Genomic DNA, 22,244 nt, shown 5'->3' with positions numbered 1-22,244 from the left:
GTCCCTTACATTGGTGATCAGTGAGAAGAATGTTCCTTACATTGGTGATCAGTGAGAAGAATGTTCCTTACATTGGTGATCAGTGAGAAGAATGTTCCTTACATTGGTGATCAGTGAGAAGAATGTTCCTTACATTGGTGATCAGTGAGAAGAATGTCCCTTACATTGGTGATCAGTGAGAAGAATGTTCCTTACATTGGTGATCAGTGGGAAGAATGTTCCTTACATTGGTGATCAGTGAGAAGAATGTCCCTTACATTGGTGATCAGTGAGAAGAATGTTCCTTACATTGGTGATCAGTGAGAAGAATGTTCCTTACATTGGTGATCAGTGAGAAGAATGTTCCTTACATTGGTGATCAGTGAGAAGAATGTTCCTTACATTGGTGATCAGTGAGAAGAATGTTCCTTACATTGGTGATCAGTGGGAAGAATGTTCCTTACATTGGTGATCAGTGAGAAGAATGTTCCTTACATTGGTGATCAGTGAGAAGAATGTTCCTTACATTGGTGATCAGTGGGAAGAATGTTCCTTACATTGGTGATCAGTGAGAAGAATGTCCCTTACATTGGTGATCAGTGGGAAGAATGTTCCTTACATTGGTGATCAGTGAGAAGAATGTCCCTTACATTGGTGATCAGTGAGAAGAATGTTCCTTACATTGGTGATCAGTGAGAAGAATGTTCCTTACATTGGTGATCAGTGAGAAGAATGTTCCTTACATTGGTGATCAGTGAGAAGAATGTTCCTTACATTGGTGATCAGTGAGAAGAATGTTCCTTACATTGGTGGTCAGTGAGAAGAATGTTCCTTACATTGGTGATCAGTGAGAAGAATGTTCCTTACATTGGTGATCAGTGGGAAGAATGTTCCTTACATTGGTGATCAGTGAGAAGAATGTTCCTTACATTGGTGATCGGTGAGAAGAATGTTCCTTACATTGGTGATCAGTGAGAAGAATGTTCCTTACATTGGTGATCAGTGAGAAGAATGTTCCTTACATTGGTGATCAGTGAGAAGAATGTCCCTTACATTGGTGATCAGTGAGAAGAATGTTCCTTACATTGGTGATCAGTGAGAAGAATGTCCCTTACATTGGTGATCAGTGAGAAGAATGTTCCTTACATTGGTGATCAGTGGGAAGAATGTTCCTTACATTGGTGATCAGTGGGAAGGAGGAGGAGGACACACCCAAAGAGCTCTCTGTGAGAACCACCCATTTTTCAAGCCTGGGCCTTGCCTGCTAGCTTGGCCCAGGAATAATGCCTGATCCTGGGGGAGGCCCTGAGATGGATCCCCCTGATGACACGGGGCCCAGTGAGGAGGAGGTGGAGGATCTGTCTGTGGGTCCGGGCCCTGGTATGGATGCCAGTGTCTTCAGCCTTAAGGTTGTTAATCGCTTTAGGGCGATTGGGAGAGCGGAGGAGAAGCTGAAGGTTTTGAGAGCGGAGCTTAAGAACTTCAAAGCCAAATACTTCCAGGCCTGGAGTAAGAATCGCACCGCCATGAAGCCTGAGCTACAGGAATTAGAGGAAAAAGTGAAGCAGCAAACTTTATTGTTGGGAAAACTAAAAGAAAAAAGTGGAGCATTTAAAGAAAAGTTTGAAAACGAGAGAAGATTTGCCAGCCAGTCCTCAGCGTGTTCAGTGGATCAGCCTCAGCATATGGATGACCCGGGTCCATCTGCCTCTGCTCCTCTCCCCCCATGTAAGGCCTTGGAGTCGCCGGCGGCAACCAGCCAGGGGGTTGAGAGTGAGAATGGCACCCTGACCTTCATCCAGCGGATGGAATCCCCCCTGAGAGGAGACAAGCTTGTAATGTCTGATAATCCATCAGAGGTCCCGGAGGATGTTCAGAAAAATCAGCCAGGGAATGGGGATGGACCTGCACCAAATCCCCTGAACATGGATGTTGCTGCACCTGCATGTGCTGAGACCTGTAGTCCCTCTATCAAGTTTTCTGTTTCACACACTGTGTCTGACACCTGCAATGTGATTGCTTCACCTGAGCCTCTCTGTGTTCCAGCAGAGCTGATTGATGCTGGTGGGGGAGGGGATCAGAATACTGCACCATGTGCAGTGGAAGCCATGGATGTGTCAGTCCAGCCTGCACTGTCCTCTGCAGAAAGTCCTGTCCTGATGGAAGAGAACAGGCCAGATGAAGATTCCACCAGCACAGCAGTGGGAACTGACACTGCTGGGAAGACTGCAGGACATGTGAATATACCAGCAAGTATTAACAATGGCAGTCATGATAAAACAATGAATGTGGTGGGTGGTGGTGGTGTTGATGGTGGAGGGGTTAATACTGCTGGGAAAAACAAAAATGACATTTCTCTCTCTGCTCAGAGGAAAGACTCATCGATTGTACAGACCAAATCTGTACAATCGATATCTGCTAAAGATGTCTCAGACAGTTCAAAACACACAAATATCTCTTCTGCTGGGAGGAATATGGGGAGTTATGCATCTGTTGTGGGGAGTCGCACCAAGGAGGGTGGGGGGAATGCTGTAAATATTGGTGGTCACAATATAGGGGGGTTTGGTGGTGGGTATAGGAGGAGGAATGTGGTTCAGTTCAAGTGGGAGGGGGAGGGGACCCCACCAGTGAGGGGGAGGGTGGCAGAGTTGATTTTGGAAATGGGGTTTAAAGCTGTGGATATTTTTGCTTTGATTTGCCCAGTGGGGAGTTATGAGTTTGATTTATCTTTTGTTAAACCTGAGGGGTTGGATTTATTTTGGGAGCGACATAGGAGGTGCCAGGGCCTTTCGCAGTGGAGTGGTTTGGTGCCAAAGGTTATTTCCAGGCAGCCCCTGATAAAATCGGTGACCATCCTGGTGCGCAACGAATCCATACCAGAGGCTGATTTGATAGTATGGCTACGCCGATATGGTGAGGTCCTCACTCCACTGCGGAAGGTCCTGGATGAACATGGGATATGGACAGGGGCCTGGACGGTGTCACTAAACCTGGGGGTGCTGGGCAATGTAGTCCAACATCTGCCCTGTTCAGCTTTCCTGGGAAGAGATCGGCTGACTATATTTTACCAGGGACAGCCCAAAGTCTGCAATAAATGTGGTGAAAAGGGCCATTTTGCCTCTACCTGCACGCGTAAAAAGTGTTCGCTATGCCAGGGTCTGGACCATTTGGCAAAGGATTGTACCCAAATTCGGTGCAATCTGTGCCAACAGCTTGGCCATCCTTACAGTAAGTGTCCAGAGGCTTTACATAACCTGCCAGGATTGGAGGCTGAGCTGCAGAGGCTGGATAAGGAGGATGAGGCCGCTGGAACTGTTGTTGTCCCTCCTGTGTCTGTTCCATCTGTTTCAGGTTCTGTTTCCCCTGGTAATGTGGTCCCTGAGTCTGTCCCTCCTGTGTCAGTTCCATCTGTTTCAGGTTCTGTTCCCCCTGGTAATGTTGTCCCTGAGTCTGTCCCTCCTGTGTCAGTTCCATCTGTTGCTTCAGATTCTGTCCCCTCTAGTGATGTGGTCCCTAAGTCTGTCCCCCATGTGGTGGTCCCTATTCCTGCTGTACGTAGGTCCTCCAGACTAGCGGAAGCTGCTGGGGGGGCAGGTTTAGCGGATCTTCCTTCTCAGCCTCCAGTCCCCGTCCCTCGGCAGCGCAAACGTGGTCAGGGGAATGTGGGGGTGCTGGATGGGGGTGGGGCTGATGGAAGGGTGTCCATATCCCATGTCTCACCCTCTGTTGAGGGGGATTCAGATGATGAGGGGTGGGAGACGTTTAGGAGGAAGAAAAAGAAGAAGAGGAAGACAAATAAGGTGGTCATTTCTTCCTCAGAGTCGGACCCAGGAGGGGTTCCTCCTGGTAACCCTTTTTCAGTTTTGTCAGGTGATGGGATGTCTGATTTATCTTTTTCTTTATCATCCATGGATGAGGGGGAGTCACATAGTTTGAAGAGAGCTGTTTCTGGTGATGAGAGTGTGGCAAAGGTTAAGAAACGACTACCCCAATCATCCTGATGGCAGTTCCCACTCCGATAAAGGTGGCGACCATTAATGTCGCCAGCATGAAATCTGCAAGAGCTCGTGATATTGCCTTATTTTTGCTCAGCGAGTTTGATGCCGAGATTTTATTTTTGCAAGAGACCTGGCTCAATACTTTGGCCGATGTCCATCTAGCAAAAAGGGAGTGGAGATGCGGTCCCTCCTTTTGGTCTCTTGCGGCAGAGCCCTGCAGCGGAGTTGCGGTCCTTTTTAAAACCGATATGGTAACGTGCCGGCGGGTAATTGAGGTAGAGATTGGGAGATGCATGGTCTTGGACGTCTCTGTTAGGGGGCAGGACTTGCGTCTGATTAATATCTATGGACCGCAGTCAAGATGGGGCAGGAAATGCCTCCTCACAGAGATCAAGCCCTTCCTTTTTACGTCCCAGCAGGTTGTCTTTGGAGGTGATTTTAACACCATAATTAGGCCTGAAGACAGGAGAGGCTCCATAGACAGGCTGGCGTACGATAGCGTTTTTCTTAGAGATATGGTGAGACAAGCAGGCCTGGTAGATGTGCATATTAAGCACTGCCCTGGCAGCACGGGATTCACATTTCAGAGAGGGAATAGTCAGAGTAGGATAGATAGGTTTTTTTTAAAGGAGAACTCTGCTTTCTCGGCTCCTGAGTTCAGGGCGGTGGAGTTCTCTGACCACTGTATGCTGTCTGTGACTCTGAATGCCTCGGACACTCCACCCAGGGGAAGGGGTACCTGGAAACTGAATTCGGCTCTCCTGGAAGACGTAGAGGTAAGACAATCCTTTGAGGATTTTTTCCAGGCACAGGTTTCTATTCTGGACTTTTGCAGCAGTAAGTCAGAGTGGTGGGAGCTTGTGAAACAAAGGGTGATTGGACTTTTCAAGGCCATAAGTAAGAAGAAGCAGTTTGGTATGTACATTGCCTACCAGCATTTGCGGAGGAAGCTTGATCGTCTTGTCTCGTATAGAGGAGATCCAGGGGAGATCTCTGAGGTGAAGTTTCTTCTTAGAAAGTGTCAATACGACCGGCATGCCTCCTTGGTTCTGGAGAGGGATTATGGAAAATATCACTCGCCTGATCCTTACCAGAACTGTAAGCAAGGCATAGCAGTTAAGACGGTCATAGGCCTGAGGGATAGTACGGGTTCCCTGGTGAAGTCCAGATCAGGGATCCTGGAGATCTTCAGATCATATTATGCAGACCTTCTGGGAAGAAAGGACCTTTGTCGGGACAAGATGGAAAGCTTTCTGGATTCTACTCCAGGATTGGGAAATGGTACATTGCCTTTGATGGATTTGACAGAACCAATTTCAGTGGATGAGGTAGTTCATGCTATAGAGAAGCTGGCTACCAAAAAATCGCCTGGGCCAGATGGGTTGACAGCTGAATTCTACAAGTGTTTTAAGTCCATTCTGGCTCCCTTTTTAGCGGAGGTTTATAACAGCTGTCTAGAAGAGGGTTCGCTCCCTCCCTCCATGAGGCAATCAGCTGTGATTCTTCTGTCAAAAGGTAAAGACCCCTCAATGATTGAGAACTGGCGCCCCATCAGTCTTCTCAATGTTGATAGAAAGATCTTGGCGAAGATTCTTTTTTGGCGCTTGTCGTCAGTGGCAGGCGATTTGTTGTCCAGTCATCAGCACTGCTCGGTCCAAGGTAGAAGTACCTTTTCAGCGGTTTTAGCTGTCCGGGAGGCTTTGGAGCGATGCAGGGCTGCTGGATGGAGAAAGTACTTGCTGGCATTGGATCAGGCAAAGGCTTTTGATAGAGTCAATCACGAGTACCTGTATTTGCTACTTGGTAGATACGGCCTGCAGGGGAGGTTTATAGATTGGCTGAAGACATTATATAAAGGGGCTGAGAGCTTCCCACTGGTTAATGGTTGGGTTGGACGGCCTTTTGAGGTTGGCTCTGGTGTGCGCCAGGGATGTCCTCTGAGCCCCCTGTTATATGTATTCGCAATCGACCCCTTCATAAGAAGGCTAGAGAGTGGATCTTTGTGCGGGGTGCCTTTGGGCATTGCTGGTGTGCCACCTTTGAAGGTCGTGGCCTATGCCGATGATGTGTCTGTTATTGTCTCTGGAACGGAGGAGGCGCAGGAGGTGGTCTCTATGATAGAGCAGTACACGGAGGCTTCTGGTTCTAAAGTCAACCATGAAAAGAGTGAAGTTTTCTGGATGGGTGATGAAGGTGAAAGCTTCGAACTTCCGGATGCCTTCCCAGAGCCCCAGCAGGAAATTAAAGTGTTGGGCATCAAATTTGGTCCTGGTGACTATGGTCATCGAAATTGGGAAAGCAGGTTGGTGTGTGCCAATGCCAAAGTAGCAAGCTGGAAGAAATGGAAGCTTTCATTGAGGGAGAGGGTTGACTTGATCAAAACGTACCTGGTCCCAATTTTTTTATATGTCAGCTTCGTCTGTATCTTGCCAGTATCTCTCTATGCAAGGGTGTACAGCTGCTTTTTCCAACTGTTATGGGGAAGTAGGCTGAACCTGATCAAACGCAATGTAACTTACCTGTCTAGGCGGGAGGGTGGCCTAGGAATGGTCAACCCAATAGTTTTCTTTTCTCTGCTGTTTTTAAAGTATAATCTTGGTAACATGCTAGCAGAGAACCCGCCGGGATGGGTGGGTATTTTTCAATCTTGTTTTAGGCCTTTTCTGCGATGCTGGGAAGATGGCGGGCCAGTGAAAAGTCTGAGAGTCCGACATGGCAAGCTCCCGGCTTATGTTGCCCCGTGTCTGAAAATACTTCGGCAGTGGCAGGTGACAGTGGAGGATATCAAGTCCCTCCCCAGGAAGCTTCTGGAGAAGAGGATTTTGGGCTCTGCTTTCAGTGTGTCACTGGCCTTAAGGGATTGCCCAGGCTCTGTAATGAGGGAGGGGTTGCGTTTAATCAATTTAGAAAGAATCCCCTTGAAGTTTAGGGATCAAGCCTGGCTCGCCTTCCATGGAAGGCTCTATGTGAGAGGGAACTTGAAGCATCGCCCTGTGGATGATCGGGATTGTCCTAGAGCGGAGTGTGTTGGTAAAGTGGAGTCTATGGACCACTTTTTGCTCCAGTGTCCCTTTAACATAGAGGTGTATAAAAGGGTGGGGAGGGCTCTAGGCATCCCCTTTTTCTATCGCATGAGTTATGCGGAGTGGGTGTATGGGGCATTCCCGACTCACTGGGATTTTGATTTGGATACACTGTTTTTAGTTAGTATAGTTGTCCGTTACTTCACATGGAATGCACGGTGCCAGATTACCCTGCGGAAGAAAGTCCTCTCTGTTGAGGTGGTGGTGCACGATATTCTGGGTGAGGTTGGGAAAATTCGGGGTCTTGAGAAGGGCAGGGAGCCTCGGGCAGTCTGGATAAGGGCGTGGAGGAATATCAGACCTGCCTTTGGTGAACTGCCCATCTCTGGGTGAGGAGCTCTTTTCTTTTTCTGGTTCTTTCACTCCCTTAGCTTTTGTTGGTTAGTATCTTCTTTTTGAAGAAGGGCTGCATGCATAATAGGTGCGGGATTGTTTCTTAACCTCACAAGTTTGATGTCTGGTGTAATGGTGTGAGTCGTAATAGGATTTATGTTATTGCTGTAAAGTATTTTTTATTTTTTTTGGGTTTGAGAGCAGTTTTGCTATATTTATTTTAATTTATGTAAATATGTATATATTTATGTATATTTATATATTGTGATTTTATGCTTAATGATTGCAAGACTTTTAATAAAGAAAAATTGGGAAGAATGTTCCTTACATTGGTGATCAGTGAGAAGAATGCTCCTTACATTGGTGATCAGTGGGAAGAATGTTCCTTACATTGGTGGTCAGTGAGAAGAATGTCCCTTACATTGGTGATCAGTGGGAAGAATGTTCCTTACATTGGTGATCGGTGGGAAGAATGTTCCTTACATTGGTGATCAGTGAGAAGAATGTCCCTTACATTGGTGATCAGTGAGAAGAATGTTCCTTACATTGGTGATCAGTGAGAAGAATGTTCCTTACATTGGTGGTCAGTGGGAAGAATGTTCCTTACATTGGTGATCAGTGAGAAGAATGTTCCTTACATTGGTGATCAGTGGGAAGAATGTTCCTTACATTGGTGATCAGTGAGAAGAATGTTCCTTACATTGGTGATCAGTGAGAAGAATGTTCCTTACATTGGTGATCGGTGAGAAGAATGTTCCTTACATTGGTGATCAGTGAGAAGAATGTTCCTTACATTGGTGATCGGTGAGAAGAATGTTCCTTACATTGGTGATCAGTGGGAAGGAGGAGGAGGACACACCCAAAGAGCTCTCTGTGAGAACCACCCATTTTTCAAGCCTGGGCCTTGCCTGCTAGCTCGGCCCAGGAATAATGCCTGATCCTGGGGGAGGCCCTGAGATGGATCCCCCTGATGACACGGGGCCCAGTGAGGAGGAGGTGGAGGATCTGTCGGTAGGTCCGGGCCCTGGTATGGATGCCAGCGTTTTCAGCCTTAAGGTTGTTAATCGCTTTAGGGCGATTGGGAGAGCGGAGGAGAAACTTAAAGTTTTGAGAGTGGAGCTTAAAAACTTCAAAGCCAAATACTTCCAGGCCTGGAGTAAGAATCGCACCACCATGAAGCCTGAGCTACAGGAATTAGAGGAAAAAGTAAAGCAGCAAACTTTATTGTTGGGAAAACTAAAAGAAAAAAGTGGAGCATTTAAAGAAAAGTTTGAAAACGAGAGAAGGTTTGTCAGCCAGTCCTCATCATGTTCAGTGGATCAGCCTCAGCATATGGATGACCCGGGTCCATCTGCCTCTGCTCCTCTCCCCCCATGTAAGGCCTTGGAGTCGCCGGCGGCAACCAGCCAGGGGGTTGAGAGTGAGAATGGCACCCTGACCTTCATCCAGAGGATGGAATCCCCCCTGAGAGGAGACAAGCTTGTAATGTCTGATAATCCATCAGAGGTCCCGGAGGATGTTCAGAAGAATCAGCCAGGGAATGAGGATGAACCTGCACCAAATCCCCTGAACATGGATGTTGCTGCACCCGCATGTGCTGAGACCTGTAGTTCCACTACCACATTTGCTGCATGTGTTTCACACACTGTGTCTGACACCTGCAATGTGATTGCTTCACCTGAGCCTCTCTGTGTTCCAGCAGAGCTGATTGATTCTGGTGGGGGAGGGGGTCAGAATACTGCACCATGTGCAGTGGAAGCTATGGATGTGTCAGTCCAGCCTGCACTGTCCTCTGCAGAAAGTCCTGTCCTGATGGAAGAGAACAGGCCAGATGAAGATTCCACCAGCACAGCAGTGGGAACTGACACTGCTGGGAAGACTGCAGGACATGTGAATATACCAGCAAGTATTAACAATGACAGTCATGATAAAACAATGAATGTGGTGGGTGGTGGTGGTGATGGTGGAGGGGTTAATACTGCTGGGAAAAGCAAAAATGACATTTCTCTCTCTGCTCAGAGGAAAGACTCATCGATTGTACAGACCAAATCTGTACAATCGATATCTGCTAAAGATGTCTCAGACAGTTCAAAACACACAAATATCTCTTCTGCTGGGAGGAATATGGGGAGTTATGCATCTGTTGTGGGGAGTCGCACCAAGGAGGGTGGGGGGAATACTGTAAATATTGGTGGTCACAATATAGGGGGTTTTGGTGGTGGGTATAGGAGGAGGAATGTGGTTCAGTTCAAGTGGGAGGGGGAGGGGACCCCACCAGTGAGGGGGAGGGTGGCTGAGTTGATTTTGGAAATGGGGTTTAAAGCTGTGGATATTTTTGCTTTGATTTGCCCAGTGGGGAGTTATGAATTTGATTTATCTTTTGTAAAACCTGAGGGGTTGGACTTATTTTGGGAGCGACATAGGAGGTGCCAGGGCCTTCCGCAGTGGAGTGGTTTGGTGCCAAAGGTGATTTCCAGGCAGCCCCTGATAAAATCGGTGACCATCCTGGTGCGTAACGAATCCATACCAGAGGCTGATTTGATAGTATGGCTACGCCGATATGGTGAGGTCCTCACTCCACTGCGGAAGGTCCTGGATGAGCATGGGATATGGACAGGGGCCTGGACGGTGTCACTAAAACTGGGGGTGCTGGGCAATGTAGTCCAACATCTGCCCTGCTCAGCTTTTCTGGGAAGAGATCGGCTGACTATTTTCTACCAGGGACAGCCCAAAGTCTGCAATAAATGTGGTGAAAAGGGCCATTTTGCCTCTACCTGCACGCGTAAAAAGTGTTCGCTATGCCAGGGTCTGGACCACTTGGCGAAAGATTGTACCCAAATTCGGTGCAATCTGTGCCAACAGCTTGGCCATCCTTACAGTAAGTGTCCAGAGGCTTTACATAACCTGCAAGGATTGGAGGCTGAGCTGCAGAGGCTGGATAAGGAGGATCAGGCCGCTGTAACTGTTGTTGTCCCTCCTGTGTCAGTTCCATCTGTTTCCCCTGGTAATGTTGTCCCTGAGTCTGTCCCTCCTGTGTCTGTTCCATCTGTTTCAGGTTCTGTTCCCCCTGGTAATGTTGTCCCTGAGTCTGTCCCTCCTGTGTCAGTTCCTTCTGTTTCAGATTCTGTTCCCTCTAGTGATGTGGTCCCTAAGTCTGTCCCCCATGTGGTTGTCCCTATTCCTGCTGTACGTAGGTCCTCCAGACTAGCGGAGGCTGCTGGGGGGGCAGGTTTAGCGGATCTTCCTTCTCAGCCTCCAGTCCCTGTCCCTCGGCAGCGCAAACGTGGTCAGGGGAATGTGGGGGTGCTGGATGGGGGTGGGGCGGATGGAAGGGTGTCCATATCCCATGTCTCACCCTCTGTTGAGGGGGATTCAGATGATGAGGGGTGGGAGACGTTTAGGAGGAAGAAAAAGAAGAAGAGGAAGACAAATAAAGTAGTTATTTCTTCCTCAGAGTCGGACCCAGGAGGGGTTCCTCCTGGTAACCCTTTTTCAGTTTTGTCAGGTGATGGGATGTCTGATATATCTTTTTCTTTATCATCCATGGATGAGGGGGAGTCACATAGTTTGAAGAGAGCTGTTTCTGGTGATGAGAGTGTGGCAAAGGTTAAGAAACGACTACCCCAATCATCCTGATGGCAGTTCCCACTCCGATAAAGGTGGCGACCATTAATGTCGCCAGCATGAAATCTGCAAGAGCTCGTGATATTGCCTTATTTTTGCTCAGCGAGTTTGATGCCGAGATTTTATTTTTGCAAGAGACCTGGCTCAATACTTTGGCCGATGTCCATCTAGCAAAAAGGGAGTGGAGATGCGGTCCCTCCTTTTGGTCTCTTGCGGCAGAGCCCTGCAGCGGAGTTGCGGTCCTTTTTAAAACCGATATGGTAACGTGCCGGCGGGTAATTGAGGTAGAGATTGGGAGATGCATGGTCTTGGACGTCTCTGTTAGGGGGCAGGACTTGCGTCTGATTAATATCTATGGACCGCAGTCAAGATGGGGCAGGAAATGCCTCCTCACAGAGATCAAGCCCTTCCTTTTTACATCCCAGCAGGTTGTCTTTGGAGGTGATTTTAACACCATAATTAGGCCTGAAGACAGGAGAGGCTCCATAGACAGGCTGGCGTATGATAGCGTTTTTCTTAGAGATATGGTGAGACAAGCAGGCCTGGTAGATGTGCATATTAAGCACTGCCCTGGCAGCACGGGATTCACATTTCAGAGAGGGAATAGTCAGAGTAGGATAGATAGGTTTTTTTTAAAGGAGAACTCTGCTTTCTCGGCTCCTGGGTTGAGGGCGGTGGAGTTCTCTGACCACTGTATGCTGTCTGTGACTCTGAATGCCTCGGACTCTCCACCCAGGGGAAGGGGTACCTGGAAACTGAATTCGGCTCTCCTGGAAGACGTAGAGGTAAGACAATCCTTTGAGGATTTTTTTCAGGCACAGGTTTCTATTCTGGACTTTTGCAGCACTAAGTCAGAGTGGTGGGAGCTTGTGAAACAAAGGGCGATTGGACTTTTCAAGGCCATAAGTAAGAAGAAGCAGCTTGGTATGTACATTGCCTACCAGCATTTGCGGAGGAAGCTTGATCGTCTTGTCTCGTATAGAGGAGATCCAGGGGAGATCTCTGAGGTGAAGTTTCTTCTTAGAAAGTGTCAATACGACCGGCATGCCTCCTTGGTTCTGGAGAGGGATTATGGAAAATATCACTCGCCTGATCCTTACCAGAACTGTAAGCAAGGCATAGCAGTTAAGACGGTCATAGGCCTGAGGGATAGTACGGGTTCCCTGGTGAAGTCCAGATCAGGGATCCTGGAGATCTTCAGATCATATTATGCAGACCTTCTGGGAAGAAAGGACCTTTGTCGGGACAAGATGGAAAGCTTTCTGGATTCTACTCCAGGATTGGGAAATGGTACATTGCCTTTGATGGATTTGACAGAACCAATTTCAGTGGATGAGGTAGTTCATGCTATAGAGAAGCTGGCTACCAAAAAATCGCCTGGGCCAGATGGGTTGACAGCTGAATTCTACAAGTGTTTTAAGTCCATTCTGGCTCCCTTTTTAGCGGAGGTTTATAACAGCTGTCTAGAAGAGGGTTCGCTCCCTCCCTCCATGAGGCAATCCGCTGTGATTCTTCTGTCAAAAGGTAAAGACCCCTCAATGATTGAGAACTGGCGCCCCATCAGTCTTCTCAATGTTGATAGAAAGATCTTGGCGAAGATTCTTTTTTGGCGCTTGTCGTCAGTGGCAGGCGATTTGTTGTCCAGTCATCAGCACTGCTCGGTCCAAGGTAGAAGTACCTTTTCAGCGGTTTTAGCTGTCCGGGAGGCTTTGGAACGATGCAGGGCTGCTGGATGGAGAAAGTACTTGCTGGCATTGGATCAGGCGAAGGCTTTTGATAGAGTCAATCACGAGTACCTGTATTTGCTACTTGGTAGATACGGCCTGCAGGGGAGGTTTATAGATTGGCTGAAGACATTATATAAAGGGGCTGAGAGCTTCCCACTGGTTAATGGTTGGGTTGGACGGCCTTTTGAGGTTGGCTCTGGTGTGCGCCAGGGATGTCCTCTGAGCCCCCTGTTATATGTATTCGCAATCGACCCCTTCATAAGAAGGCTAGAGAGTGGATCTTTGTGCGGGGTGCCTTTGGGCATTGCTGGTGTGCCACCTTTGAAGGTCGTGGCCTATGCCGATGATGTGTCTGTTATTGTCTCTGGAACGGAGGAGGCGCAGGAGGTGGTCTCTATGATAGAGCAGTACACGGAGGCTTCTGGTTCTAAAGTCAACCATGAAAAGAGTGAAGTTTTCTGGATGGGTGAGGAAGGTGAAAGCTTCGAACTTCCGGATGCCTTCCCAGAGCCCCAGCAGGAAATTAAAGTGTTGGGCATCAAATTTGGTCCTGGTGACTATGGTCATCGAAATTGGGAAAGCAGGTTGGTGTGTGCCAATGCCAAAGTAGCAAGTTGGAAGAAATGGAAGCTTTCATTGAGGGAGAGGGTTGACTTGATCAAAACGTACCTGGTCCCAATTTTTTTATATGTCAGCTTCGTCTGTATCTTGCCAGTATCTCTCTATGCAAGGGTGTACAGCTGCTTTTTCCAACTGTTATGGGGAAGTAGGCTGAACCTGATCAAACGCAATGTAACTTACCTGTCTAGGCGGGAGGGTGGCCTAGGAATGGTCAACCCAATAGTTTTCTTTTCTCTGCTGTTTTTAAAGTACAATCTTGGTAACATGCTAGCAGAGAACCCGCCGGGATGGGTGGGTATTTTTAAATCTTGTTTTAGGCCTTTTCTGCGATCCTGGGAAGATGGCGGGCCAGTGAAAAGTCTGAGAGTCCGACATGGCAAGCTCCCGGCTTATGTTGCCCCGTGTCTGAAAATACTTCGGCAGTGGCAGGTGACAGTGGAGGATATCAAGTCCCTCCCCAGGAAGCTTCTGGAGAAGAGGATTTTGGGCTCTGCTTTCAGTGTGTCACTGGCCTTAAGGGATTGCCCAGGCTCTGTAATGAGGGAAGGGTTGCGTTTAATCAATTTAGAAAGAATCCCCTTGAAGTTTAGGGATCAAGCCTGGCTCGCCTTCCATGGAAGGCTCTATGTGAGAGGGAACTTGAAGCATCGCCCTGTGGATGATCGGGATTGTCCTAGAGCGGAGTGTGTTGGTAAAGTGGAGTCTATGGACCACTTTTTGCTCCAGTGTCCCTTTAACATAGAGGTGTATAAAAGGGTGGGGAGGGCTCTAGGCATCCCCTTTTTCTATCGCATGAGTTATGCGGAGTGGGTGTATGGGGCATTCCCGACTCACTGGGATTTTGATTTGGATACACTGTTTTTAGTTAGTATAGTTGTCCGTTACTTCACATGGAATGCACGGTGCCAGATTACCCTGCGGAAGAAAGTCCTCTCTGTTGAGGTGGTGGTGCACGATATTCTGGGTGAGGTTGGGAAAATTCGGGGTCTTGAGAAGGGCAGGGAGCCTCGGGCAGTCTGGATAAGGGCGTGGAGGAATATCAGACCTGCCTTTGGTGAACTGCCCATCTCTGGGTGAGGAGCTCTTTTCTTTTTCTGGTTCTTTCACTCCCTTAGCTTTTTTTGGTTAGTATCTTCTTTTTGAAGAAGGGCTGCATGCATAATGGGTACAGGTTTGTTTCTTAACCTCACAAGTTTGATGTCTGGTGTAATGGTGTGAGTCGTAATAGGATTTATGTTATTGCTGTAAAGTATTTTTTTTTTTTTTGGTTTGAGAGCAGTTTTGCTATATTCATTTTAATTTATGTAAATATGTATATATTTATGTATATTTATATATTGTGATTTTATGCTTAATGATTGCAAGACTTTTAATAAAGAAAAATTGGGAAGAATGTTCCTTACATTGGTGATCAGTGAGAAGAATGTCCCTTACATTGGTGATCAGTGAGAAGAATGTTCCTTACATTGGTGATCAGTGAGAAGAATGTTCCTTACATTGGTGATCAGTGAGAAGAATGTTCCTTACATTGGTGATCAGTGAGAAGAATGCTCCTTACATTGGTGATCAGTGAGAAGAATGCATTATTGGGATCATACCATAGGCTCTGCCAATTGGTGTTGAACCTGGAACTATGGACGTACCATCAGGTAGGAAGGAGGTCAATCAGCCACAATTGAAGCAAACCCTAGTATAACCTGGTACCAATGTTATTGTAGACACGTGGGCTCTTCCAACCTTGCGGTAACCGTTTGGTGAAGACCCCGGTTTACAAAGCCAGCTCCATAACGACATGGTCTAACCAGTTTGGTGTGGAGGAACTAAAGTGTCCTGCACAGAGCCCTGACACCAACCCTACTGAACACCTATAAGCCCCACACACACTATCAGATTTTCTGCTGAATTTTTACTTCAGATTTACCAAAACCATATAATACGAGGTCACACCTTAGGAGTTTAATGTGTATATAATCAGGCTGGCCCTTCACTACATGGTTTTGGTAAATCTGAAGAAAAAAACAGCAGAAAATCTGATGGTGTGTGGGGGCTTTACAATGAATTGGAATGCTGGTTTAGAACCATAATCTTGTCATCCACCAATAGTGGGCACCTCACAAATGGGCACCATTTCCAACAGACACCCTCCACGTTCTTGTGCGAAGTCTTCCCAGAAGAGTGGTGACTGTTGTAGCCACAGAGGGGTCCAATCCATATTAATGACCGTGGTTCTGGAATGGGGTGTCCTCAGACTTCTGGCTGTAGAGGGTACATTAGAATGTCATCTTTATCTTGAATACTTTTGTGCCTCTGACATCCCACTAATAAAAGGTTCTCCCACAGAGGATCGCAGCCGCTTCCTGAGGTTTGTCACTGGCCGGAGCCGTCTTCCAGCTCCCATCTACATATATCCAGATAAATCGGGGTGAGTGTCTGGGGTCTCCTGGGATAATATGCAGGGGCTGAGCTTCACCTGTACAGAGAACACGCGCCCCAATTCACCAACATGTATGAGGGACAGATTGATTGAGAGGGTTGTGCTGCCATCTGCCAGACCTTACCTTCATTCTCCTGGTGCAGTATGGGTAAAGGAGAGATGAGGGCCTGATTGGTTGCTGCAGGAAAGAGATTGTTCTATTGGACACTGAGATGATAATAGCGCAACCCTTGTGAGCTGCGTCTGATCTCTGTCTATGGGCAGAATAACCATGGATGATCGAAGCTGTAAAGTCCACCTGTTATGGATTAAACTACATATCAGAAGAAACCTCTACAGAAGATGTGAGTGAGGAGACGAGAGTGAGGAGACGAGAGTGAGGAGACGAGAGGAGATGTGAGTGAGGAGATGAGAGTGAGGAGATGAGAGTGAGGAGACGAGAGTGAGGAGACGAGAGTGAGGAGACGAGAGTGAGGAGGAGCCGCGAGGAGGAGTGAGGAGGAGCCGCGAGGAGGAGTGAGGAGGAGACGCGAGGAGGAGACGCGAAGAGGAGTGAGGAGGAGACGCGAGGAGGAGTGAGGAGGAGACGCGAGGAGGAGTGAGGAGGAGACGCGAGGAGGAGTGAGGAGGAGAAGCGAGGAGGAGTGAGGAGGAGACGCGAGGAGGAGTGAGGTGTAATTAGTCAGTCTACTGGATTTGTTCTTTAATGTTGAAGACGCTTCAGAGCTTCTTGTAGCCACTTCTACGGTTGTAATGAGTGTCTGGAAGATCCCAAAATGTATTTTCCGAGAGGTTTAAGACACTTCCTGAGTCCTGAACTTTGACCTGTAGAATATCCCAAAATAGGAGTCCAAGTTCTACAGGTGAAGATTTCCCACATCTTCGGGAAAATGGCCGTTCTTTCTTTCGGATAATGAGGATGAAGAAGCCGTCTACATCCAACGGGAAAAAACCGTCCAGGAACAAGGGGCCTTCAGAACCGTCTTTCACCTATAAAGCCATTTTAACGTCTCTGCCCCAGACATGTGGCGACACTTCACCATGTGAATTGAAGGATTAACCCCCCATGAGGACCACGGATGGGATTATGTAACTAGAAGACGACATTCGTACTCCTCGTTCTGTTCTCGGACAATCGCCGTCTACACGGGGAGATTGGTGAAGGTGTCGGTGGTACCTCTGTGGATGTAAATATCGGGTTTCTGACACTCATTGGAACTGAAGACGTGGCTTAGATAAGCTACAAAATATCTTCAACATTACAAAACAAGTCCAGTTGAATTAAGAGAAGTGACCTTCCGCGGTACCAAGTAGCCCTGGCGCGCTTCCATCCCGGGTATATTGTATAAAAAAGGGGGGCAAGTGGGACTTTAAATGAAGCGCGTCAATTGAAAATAAAAATAATGAATACATGTGAGTAGGTGAAATGATTTAGATTTAATTTATAATCAATAACCCCTGGAGGTGGGGGGGGGGGGGGGGGGGGGGTTGTCCATGATCTGAATTCATACAACGGTAATACAGTAATATAAATATAGATGTGAAATAATTATTTTCATAATAATAATCAGAAAATCTGGAGTATAGACAAATCAATAGACATACATGGATGTAATTCATATCAGAAATACATAAATTACCATCATAAAATCACATGAATACAAACTCTATAGGACAAACATTTATATTATCAAGAATTTAAATAAGCTTAATTGGGCATCCTTAGTTTGAGAACCCGACGCGTTTCTTGGCTTCTTGCCAGTCATCAGGGGTGGGATGCATGTGTTTACTAAAAAAGCAAATAAATATGACAAATATTAATATATGTGGATCCTCCATTAATTAGAGAGAGTATCAAATTGATCCACTTAATTGATAAAATGACTTACAATATATAACTTCCAGCAATGGGAACTGTTAGAGCTGAGATATAACCGTCTCATCCGGGGTTGATGCAGGGTTCCGACCATCCCCCAACAATGTCAGGGGGCAGGCCAGGGGGAACCGAACCAGACACCCTCGGTACTGAATGCATTACCCAAATCTGAGAAAAAAAGAGAAAGGTGATGTGTCGCCAAAAAAGACCAAAAACATAAAAAAAAAACACAAAAAAGCAAAACGCTGCGTATTTGGAATGAACGTGTTAAATGGATATAGATAATTACTGAAGAATGTGTGTGAATGAGATGTGCAAAAATGATTGGGAAATAGGAGAAAAGCTAAATGTGTGGTAAATAAGTGGGAATGGATGATAAGGAATTACAAAATCATCCATTCAAATGTGTGAAAAATGTGTGCAGTGCTCTGAATGAAACAATGTTTGTGCATAGAGGAGAAACCCCCCCTCCCCCGCTCTATATGTCACAACACCGGCACCCGCCAACCCTGAGATCACCGCTAGCTCCGCCCCCTACTTCCTACATGATGAAAACTTTCACTTTGTTTCTTTTATTTTACAGCTCCACAGATTCCCTCCCCGAGTCCTCCACATGTTCCAGCACCTTGTACCTACCCAACTACCCCAGGTAAGTCCCCCGCTCTCCGGAGAAGAGCTCTGTACAAAAAGATCCTTTCTTCTATTAGAGAGACGTAATCCACCTCCGTACCACACATCACTATGACCTCATCTGGGGGGCGGGCATCCATTCATCCATATCTCCACCCACCCATCCATCCATATCTCCACCCACCCACCCACCCATCCATATCTCCACTCATCCATCCATCCATGTCTCCACCCACCCATCCACATCTCCACCCACCCACCCATCCATATCTCCACCCACCCACTCACCCACCCATCCATATCTCCACCCCACCCATCCATATCTCCACCCACCCCCCATCCATCCATATATATCTCCACTCATCCATCCATCCACCCACCCATCCATCCATATCCCCACCACCCTTCTATCCATATCTCCACTCATCCATCCATCCATCCATATCGCCACCCACCCATCCATCCATCCATCCATATCTCCACCCATCCATCCGTCCATATCTCCACCCATCATCCATCCATATCGCCACCCACCCACCCATCCATCCATCCATATCTCCACCCACCCATCCATCCATCCATCCATATCTCCACCCACCCACCCATCCATCCATATCTACACCCACCCATCCATCCATCCATATCTACACCCACCCACCCACCCATCCATCCATATCTACACCCACCCACCCACCCATCCATCCATATCTCCCACCCATCCATCCATCCATATCTCCACCCACCCATCCATCCATCCATATCTCCACCCACCCACCCATCCATCATATCTACACCCACCCACCCATCCATCCATATCTCCACCCACCCACCCATCCATCCATCCATATCTCCACCCACCCATCCATCCATATCTCCACCCACCCACCCACCCACCCATCCATATCTCCACCCACCCACCCATCCATCCATATATATCTCCACTCATCCATCCATCCATATCCCACCACCCTTCTATCCATATCTCCACTCATCCATCATCCATCCATATCGCCACCCACCCATCCATCCATCCATCCATATCTCCACCCATCCATCCATATCTCCACCCATCCATCCAGTCCATATCTCCACCCATCCATCCATCCATATCTCCACCCACCCATCCATCCATCCATCCATATCTCCACCCACCCATCCATCTATATCTACACCCACCCACCCATCCATCCATCCATATCTACACCCATCCATCCATCCATATCACCCATCCATCCATCCATATCTCCACCCACCCACCCATCCATCCATATCTCCACCCATCCATCCATATCTCCACCCACCCATCCATCCATCCATCCATATCTCCACCCACCCATCCATCCATCCATATCTCCACCCACCCACCCATCCATCTATATCTACACCCACCCACCCACCCATCCATCCATATCTACATCCATCCATATCTACACCCACCCATCCATCCATCCATATCTACACCCATCCATCCATCCATATCTCCACCCACCCATCCATCCATCCATATCTACACCCACCCATCCATCCATCCATATCTACACCCATCCATCCATCCATATCTCCACCCACCCATCCATCCATCCATATCACCCATCCATCCATCCATATCTACACCCATCCATCCATCCATATCTCCACCCACCCATCCATCCATCCATATCACCCATCCATCCATCCATCCATATCTCCACCCACCCACCCATCCATCCATATCTCCACCCACCCACCCATCCATCTATATCTCCACCCACCCATCCATCCATATCTCCACCCACCCACCCATCCATCTATATCTACACCCACCCACCCACCCATCCATCCATATCTACACCCACCCACCCACCCATCCATCCATCCATCCATCCATATCTACACCCATCCATCCATCCATATCTCCACCCACCCATCCATCCATCCATATCTCCACCCACCCACCCATCCATCCATATCTACACCCACCCACCCATCCACCCACCCATCCATCCATCCATCCATCCATATCTACACCCATCCACCCACCCATCCATCCATCCATCCATATCTACACCCATCCATCCATCCATATCTCCACCCACCCATCCATCCATCCATATCTCCACTGTGGCGATGTGACTGTGGGCATGAAGTGTAAAGTGTGGAGGGTATCAGAACAGTAGAGATCTCCACGCGAATTGTATCAATCTTCTGTTTGAAGTGATTGGCGTTCTCCTGGGCAGTGAGTGAGTTGGCGGGGGGGAGGTGGCGGGGGGAGTTTTGGCGGGGGGAGGTGGCAGGGGGGAGGCGGCGGGGGTAGTGTTGGCGGGGGGAGTTGGCGGCAGGGGGAGTACGAAGTAGAGAGTTGAACGTAGAGAAGAGTTGATGGGACGGAATGATAGGTTGCTGATAAGAGTGATGCTGGAATTGTATTTTTGGAGGGCAGATTTATATTGGTTGAAATCTCTCTGAGACTTGGTCTTGCCCCACAGGCGCTCATGGGCACAGATCTGTTTGCCAAGGTTGAAGGGTCGGGGCGGATTGTGTGTGTAGTGAGGGGTCCGGTGAGTCCAGTGAGGATAGAAGTGAAATGTTGTAGACAGAAGTGGCCGGGTTAGGGGTGATAGGGGATAGGGGTGAGATTTTGTCGATAGAGTAGAGAAGAGAAGGGTTGAGATGACGAAGGTTTCTGCGGGTAACTTTAATGCGGTTGGAGGGAGAGGAGGTGAAGGGGAGGGAGAGGAGGTGAAGGGGAGGGAGAGGAGGTGAAGGGGGAGGTGAAGGAGAGGGAGGGGAGGTGAAGGGGAGGGAGGGGAGGTGAAGGAGAGGGAGGGAGGTGAAGGGGAGGGAGGGGAGGTGAAGGAGAGGGAGGGGAGGTGAAGGGGAGGGAGGGGAGGTGAAGGGGAGGGAGGGGAGGTGAAGGGGGTGGGAGGGGAGGTGAAGGAGAGGGAGGGGAGGTGAAGGGGAGGGAGGGGAGGTGAAGGAGAGGGAGGGGAGGTGAAGGAGAGGGAGGGGAGGTGAAGGAGAGGGAGGGGAGGTGAAGGAGAGGGAGGGGAGGTGGGAGGGAGGGAGGTGAAAGGAGAGGGAGAGGGAGGTGTAGGGGAAGGAGAGGGAGAGGAGGTGAAGGATGGGGGGAGAGGTGAAGGAGAGGGAGAGGTGAAGGAGAGGGAGAGGAGGTGAAGGAGAGGGAGAGGAGGTGAAGGAGAGGGAGGGAGGTGAAGGAGAGGGAGGGGAGGTGAAGGGGAAGGAGAGGGAGAGGTGAAGGAGAGGGAGAGGTGAAGGAGAGGGAGAGGAGGTGAGGGAGAGGGAGGGGAGGTGAAGGAGAGGGAGAGGAGGTGAAGGAGAGGGAGGGGAGGGGAGGTGAAGGAGAGGGAGAGGAGGTGAAGGAGAGGGAGGGGAGAGGTGAAGGGGAGGGAGGGATCTTTTCTCCTTCTTTTCTATCCTTCTCTTTCTTTTCTCTTATCCTTCTCTTTCTTTTCTTTTCCTTTTCTTCTTTTCTTCTTTTTTCTCTTATCCTTCTCTTTCTTGTCTTATCCTTCTCTTTCTGTCTCTTTCTTCTCTTTCTTTTCTTTCCTTCTCTTTCTTTCTTTCCTTTTCTTCCTTTTTCCTTTCTTTCCTTTCTTTCTTTTTTATCCTTCTCTTTCTTTCTTATCCTTTTCTCTTTCTTTTCTTCTTCTTCTTCTTCTCTTTCTTTCTTATCCTTCTCTTTCTTTCTTATCCTTTCTTCCTATCCTTCTCTTTCTTTCTTCTTCTTTCTTTTCTTATCCTTTCTTTCTTTTCTTATCTTCTCTTTTTTCTTATCCTTCTCTTTCTTTTCTTTCCTTTCTTTCTTTTCTTATCCTTTTCTTTCTTTTCTTATCCTTTCTCTTTCTTTCTGATCCTCTTCTTATCTGATCTCTTTCTTCTTATCCTGCTCTTTCTCTTATATCCTTATCCTTCTCTTTCTCTTGCTTATCCTTCTCTTTC

At 48.0% G+C, this 22,244-nt stretch overlaps 1 protein-coding gene across 2 annotated transcripts in view; it reads left to right on the top strand.

Moving 5' to 3' along the window:
- The window catches only part of HECTD3 (HECT domain E3 ubiquitin protein ligase 3), a 150,568-nt gene that overhangs the window by 127,710 nt on the left and 614 nt on the right, over nucleotides 1-22,244 (top strand). For both annotated transcript variants that reach the window (XM_077450809.1, XM_077450810.1), the window contains exons 20-21: nucleotides 15,706-15,787; nucleotides 18,259-18,324. In XM_077450809.1, the coding sequence (XP_077306935.1) occupies nucleotides 15,706-15,787; nucleotides 18,259-18,324 (148 nt within the window). The remainder of the gene's footprint in view (nucleotides 1-15,705; nucleotides 15,788-18,258; nucleotides 18,325-22,244) is intronic.

Source organism: Lithobates pipiens, unplaced genomic scaffold (genome assembly GCF_037356315.1).
Source record: "Lithobates pipiens isolate NorthernLeopardFrog02 unplaced genomic scaffold, aLitPip1_a1.2 Scaffold_23, whole genome shotgun sequence".
In the NCBI taxonomy this organism is placed as follows: domain Eukaryota; kingdom Metazoa; phylum Chordata; class Amphibia; order Anura; family Ranidae; genus Lithobates; species Lithobates pipiens.
Note: the sequence above shows the minus strand (reverse complement) of the source record. Positions and strands in the feature narration are given on the sequence as shown.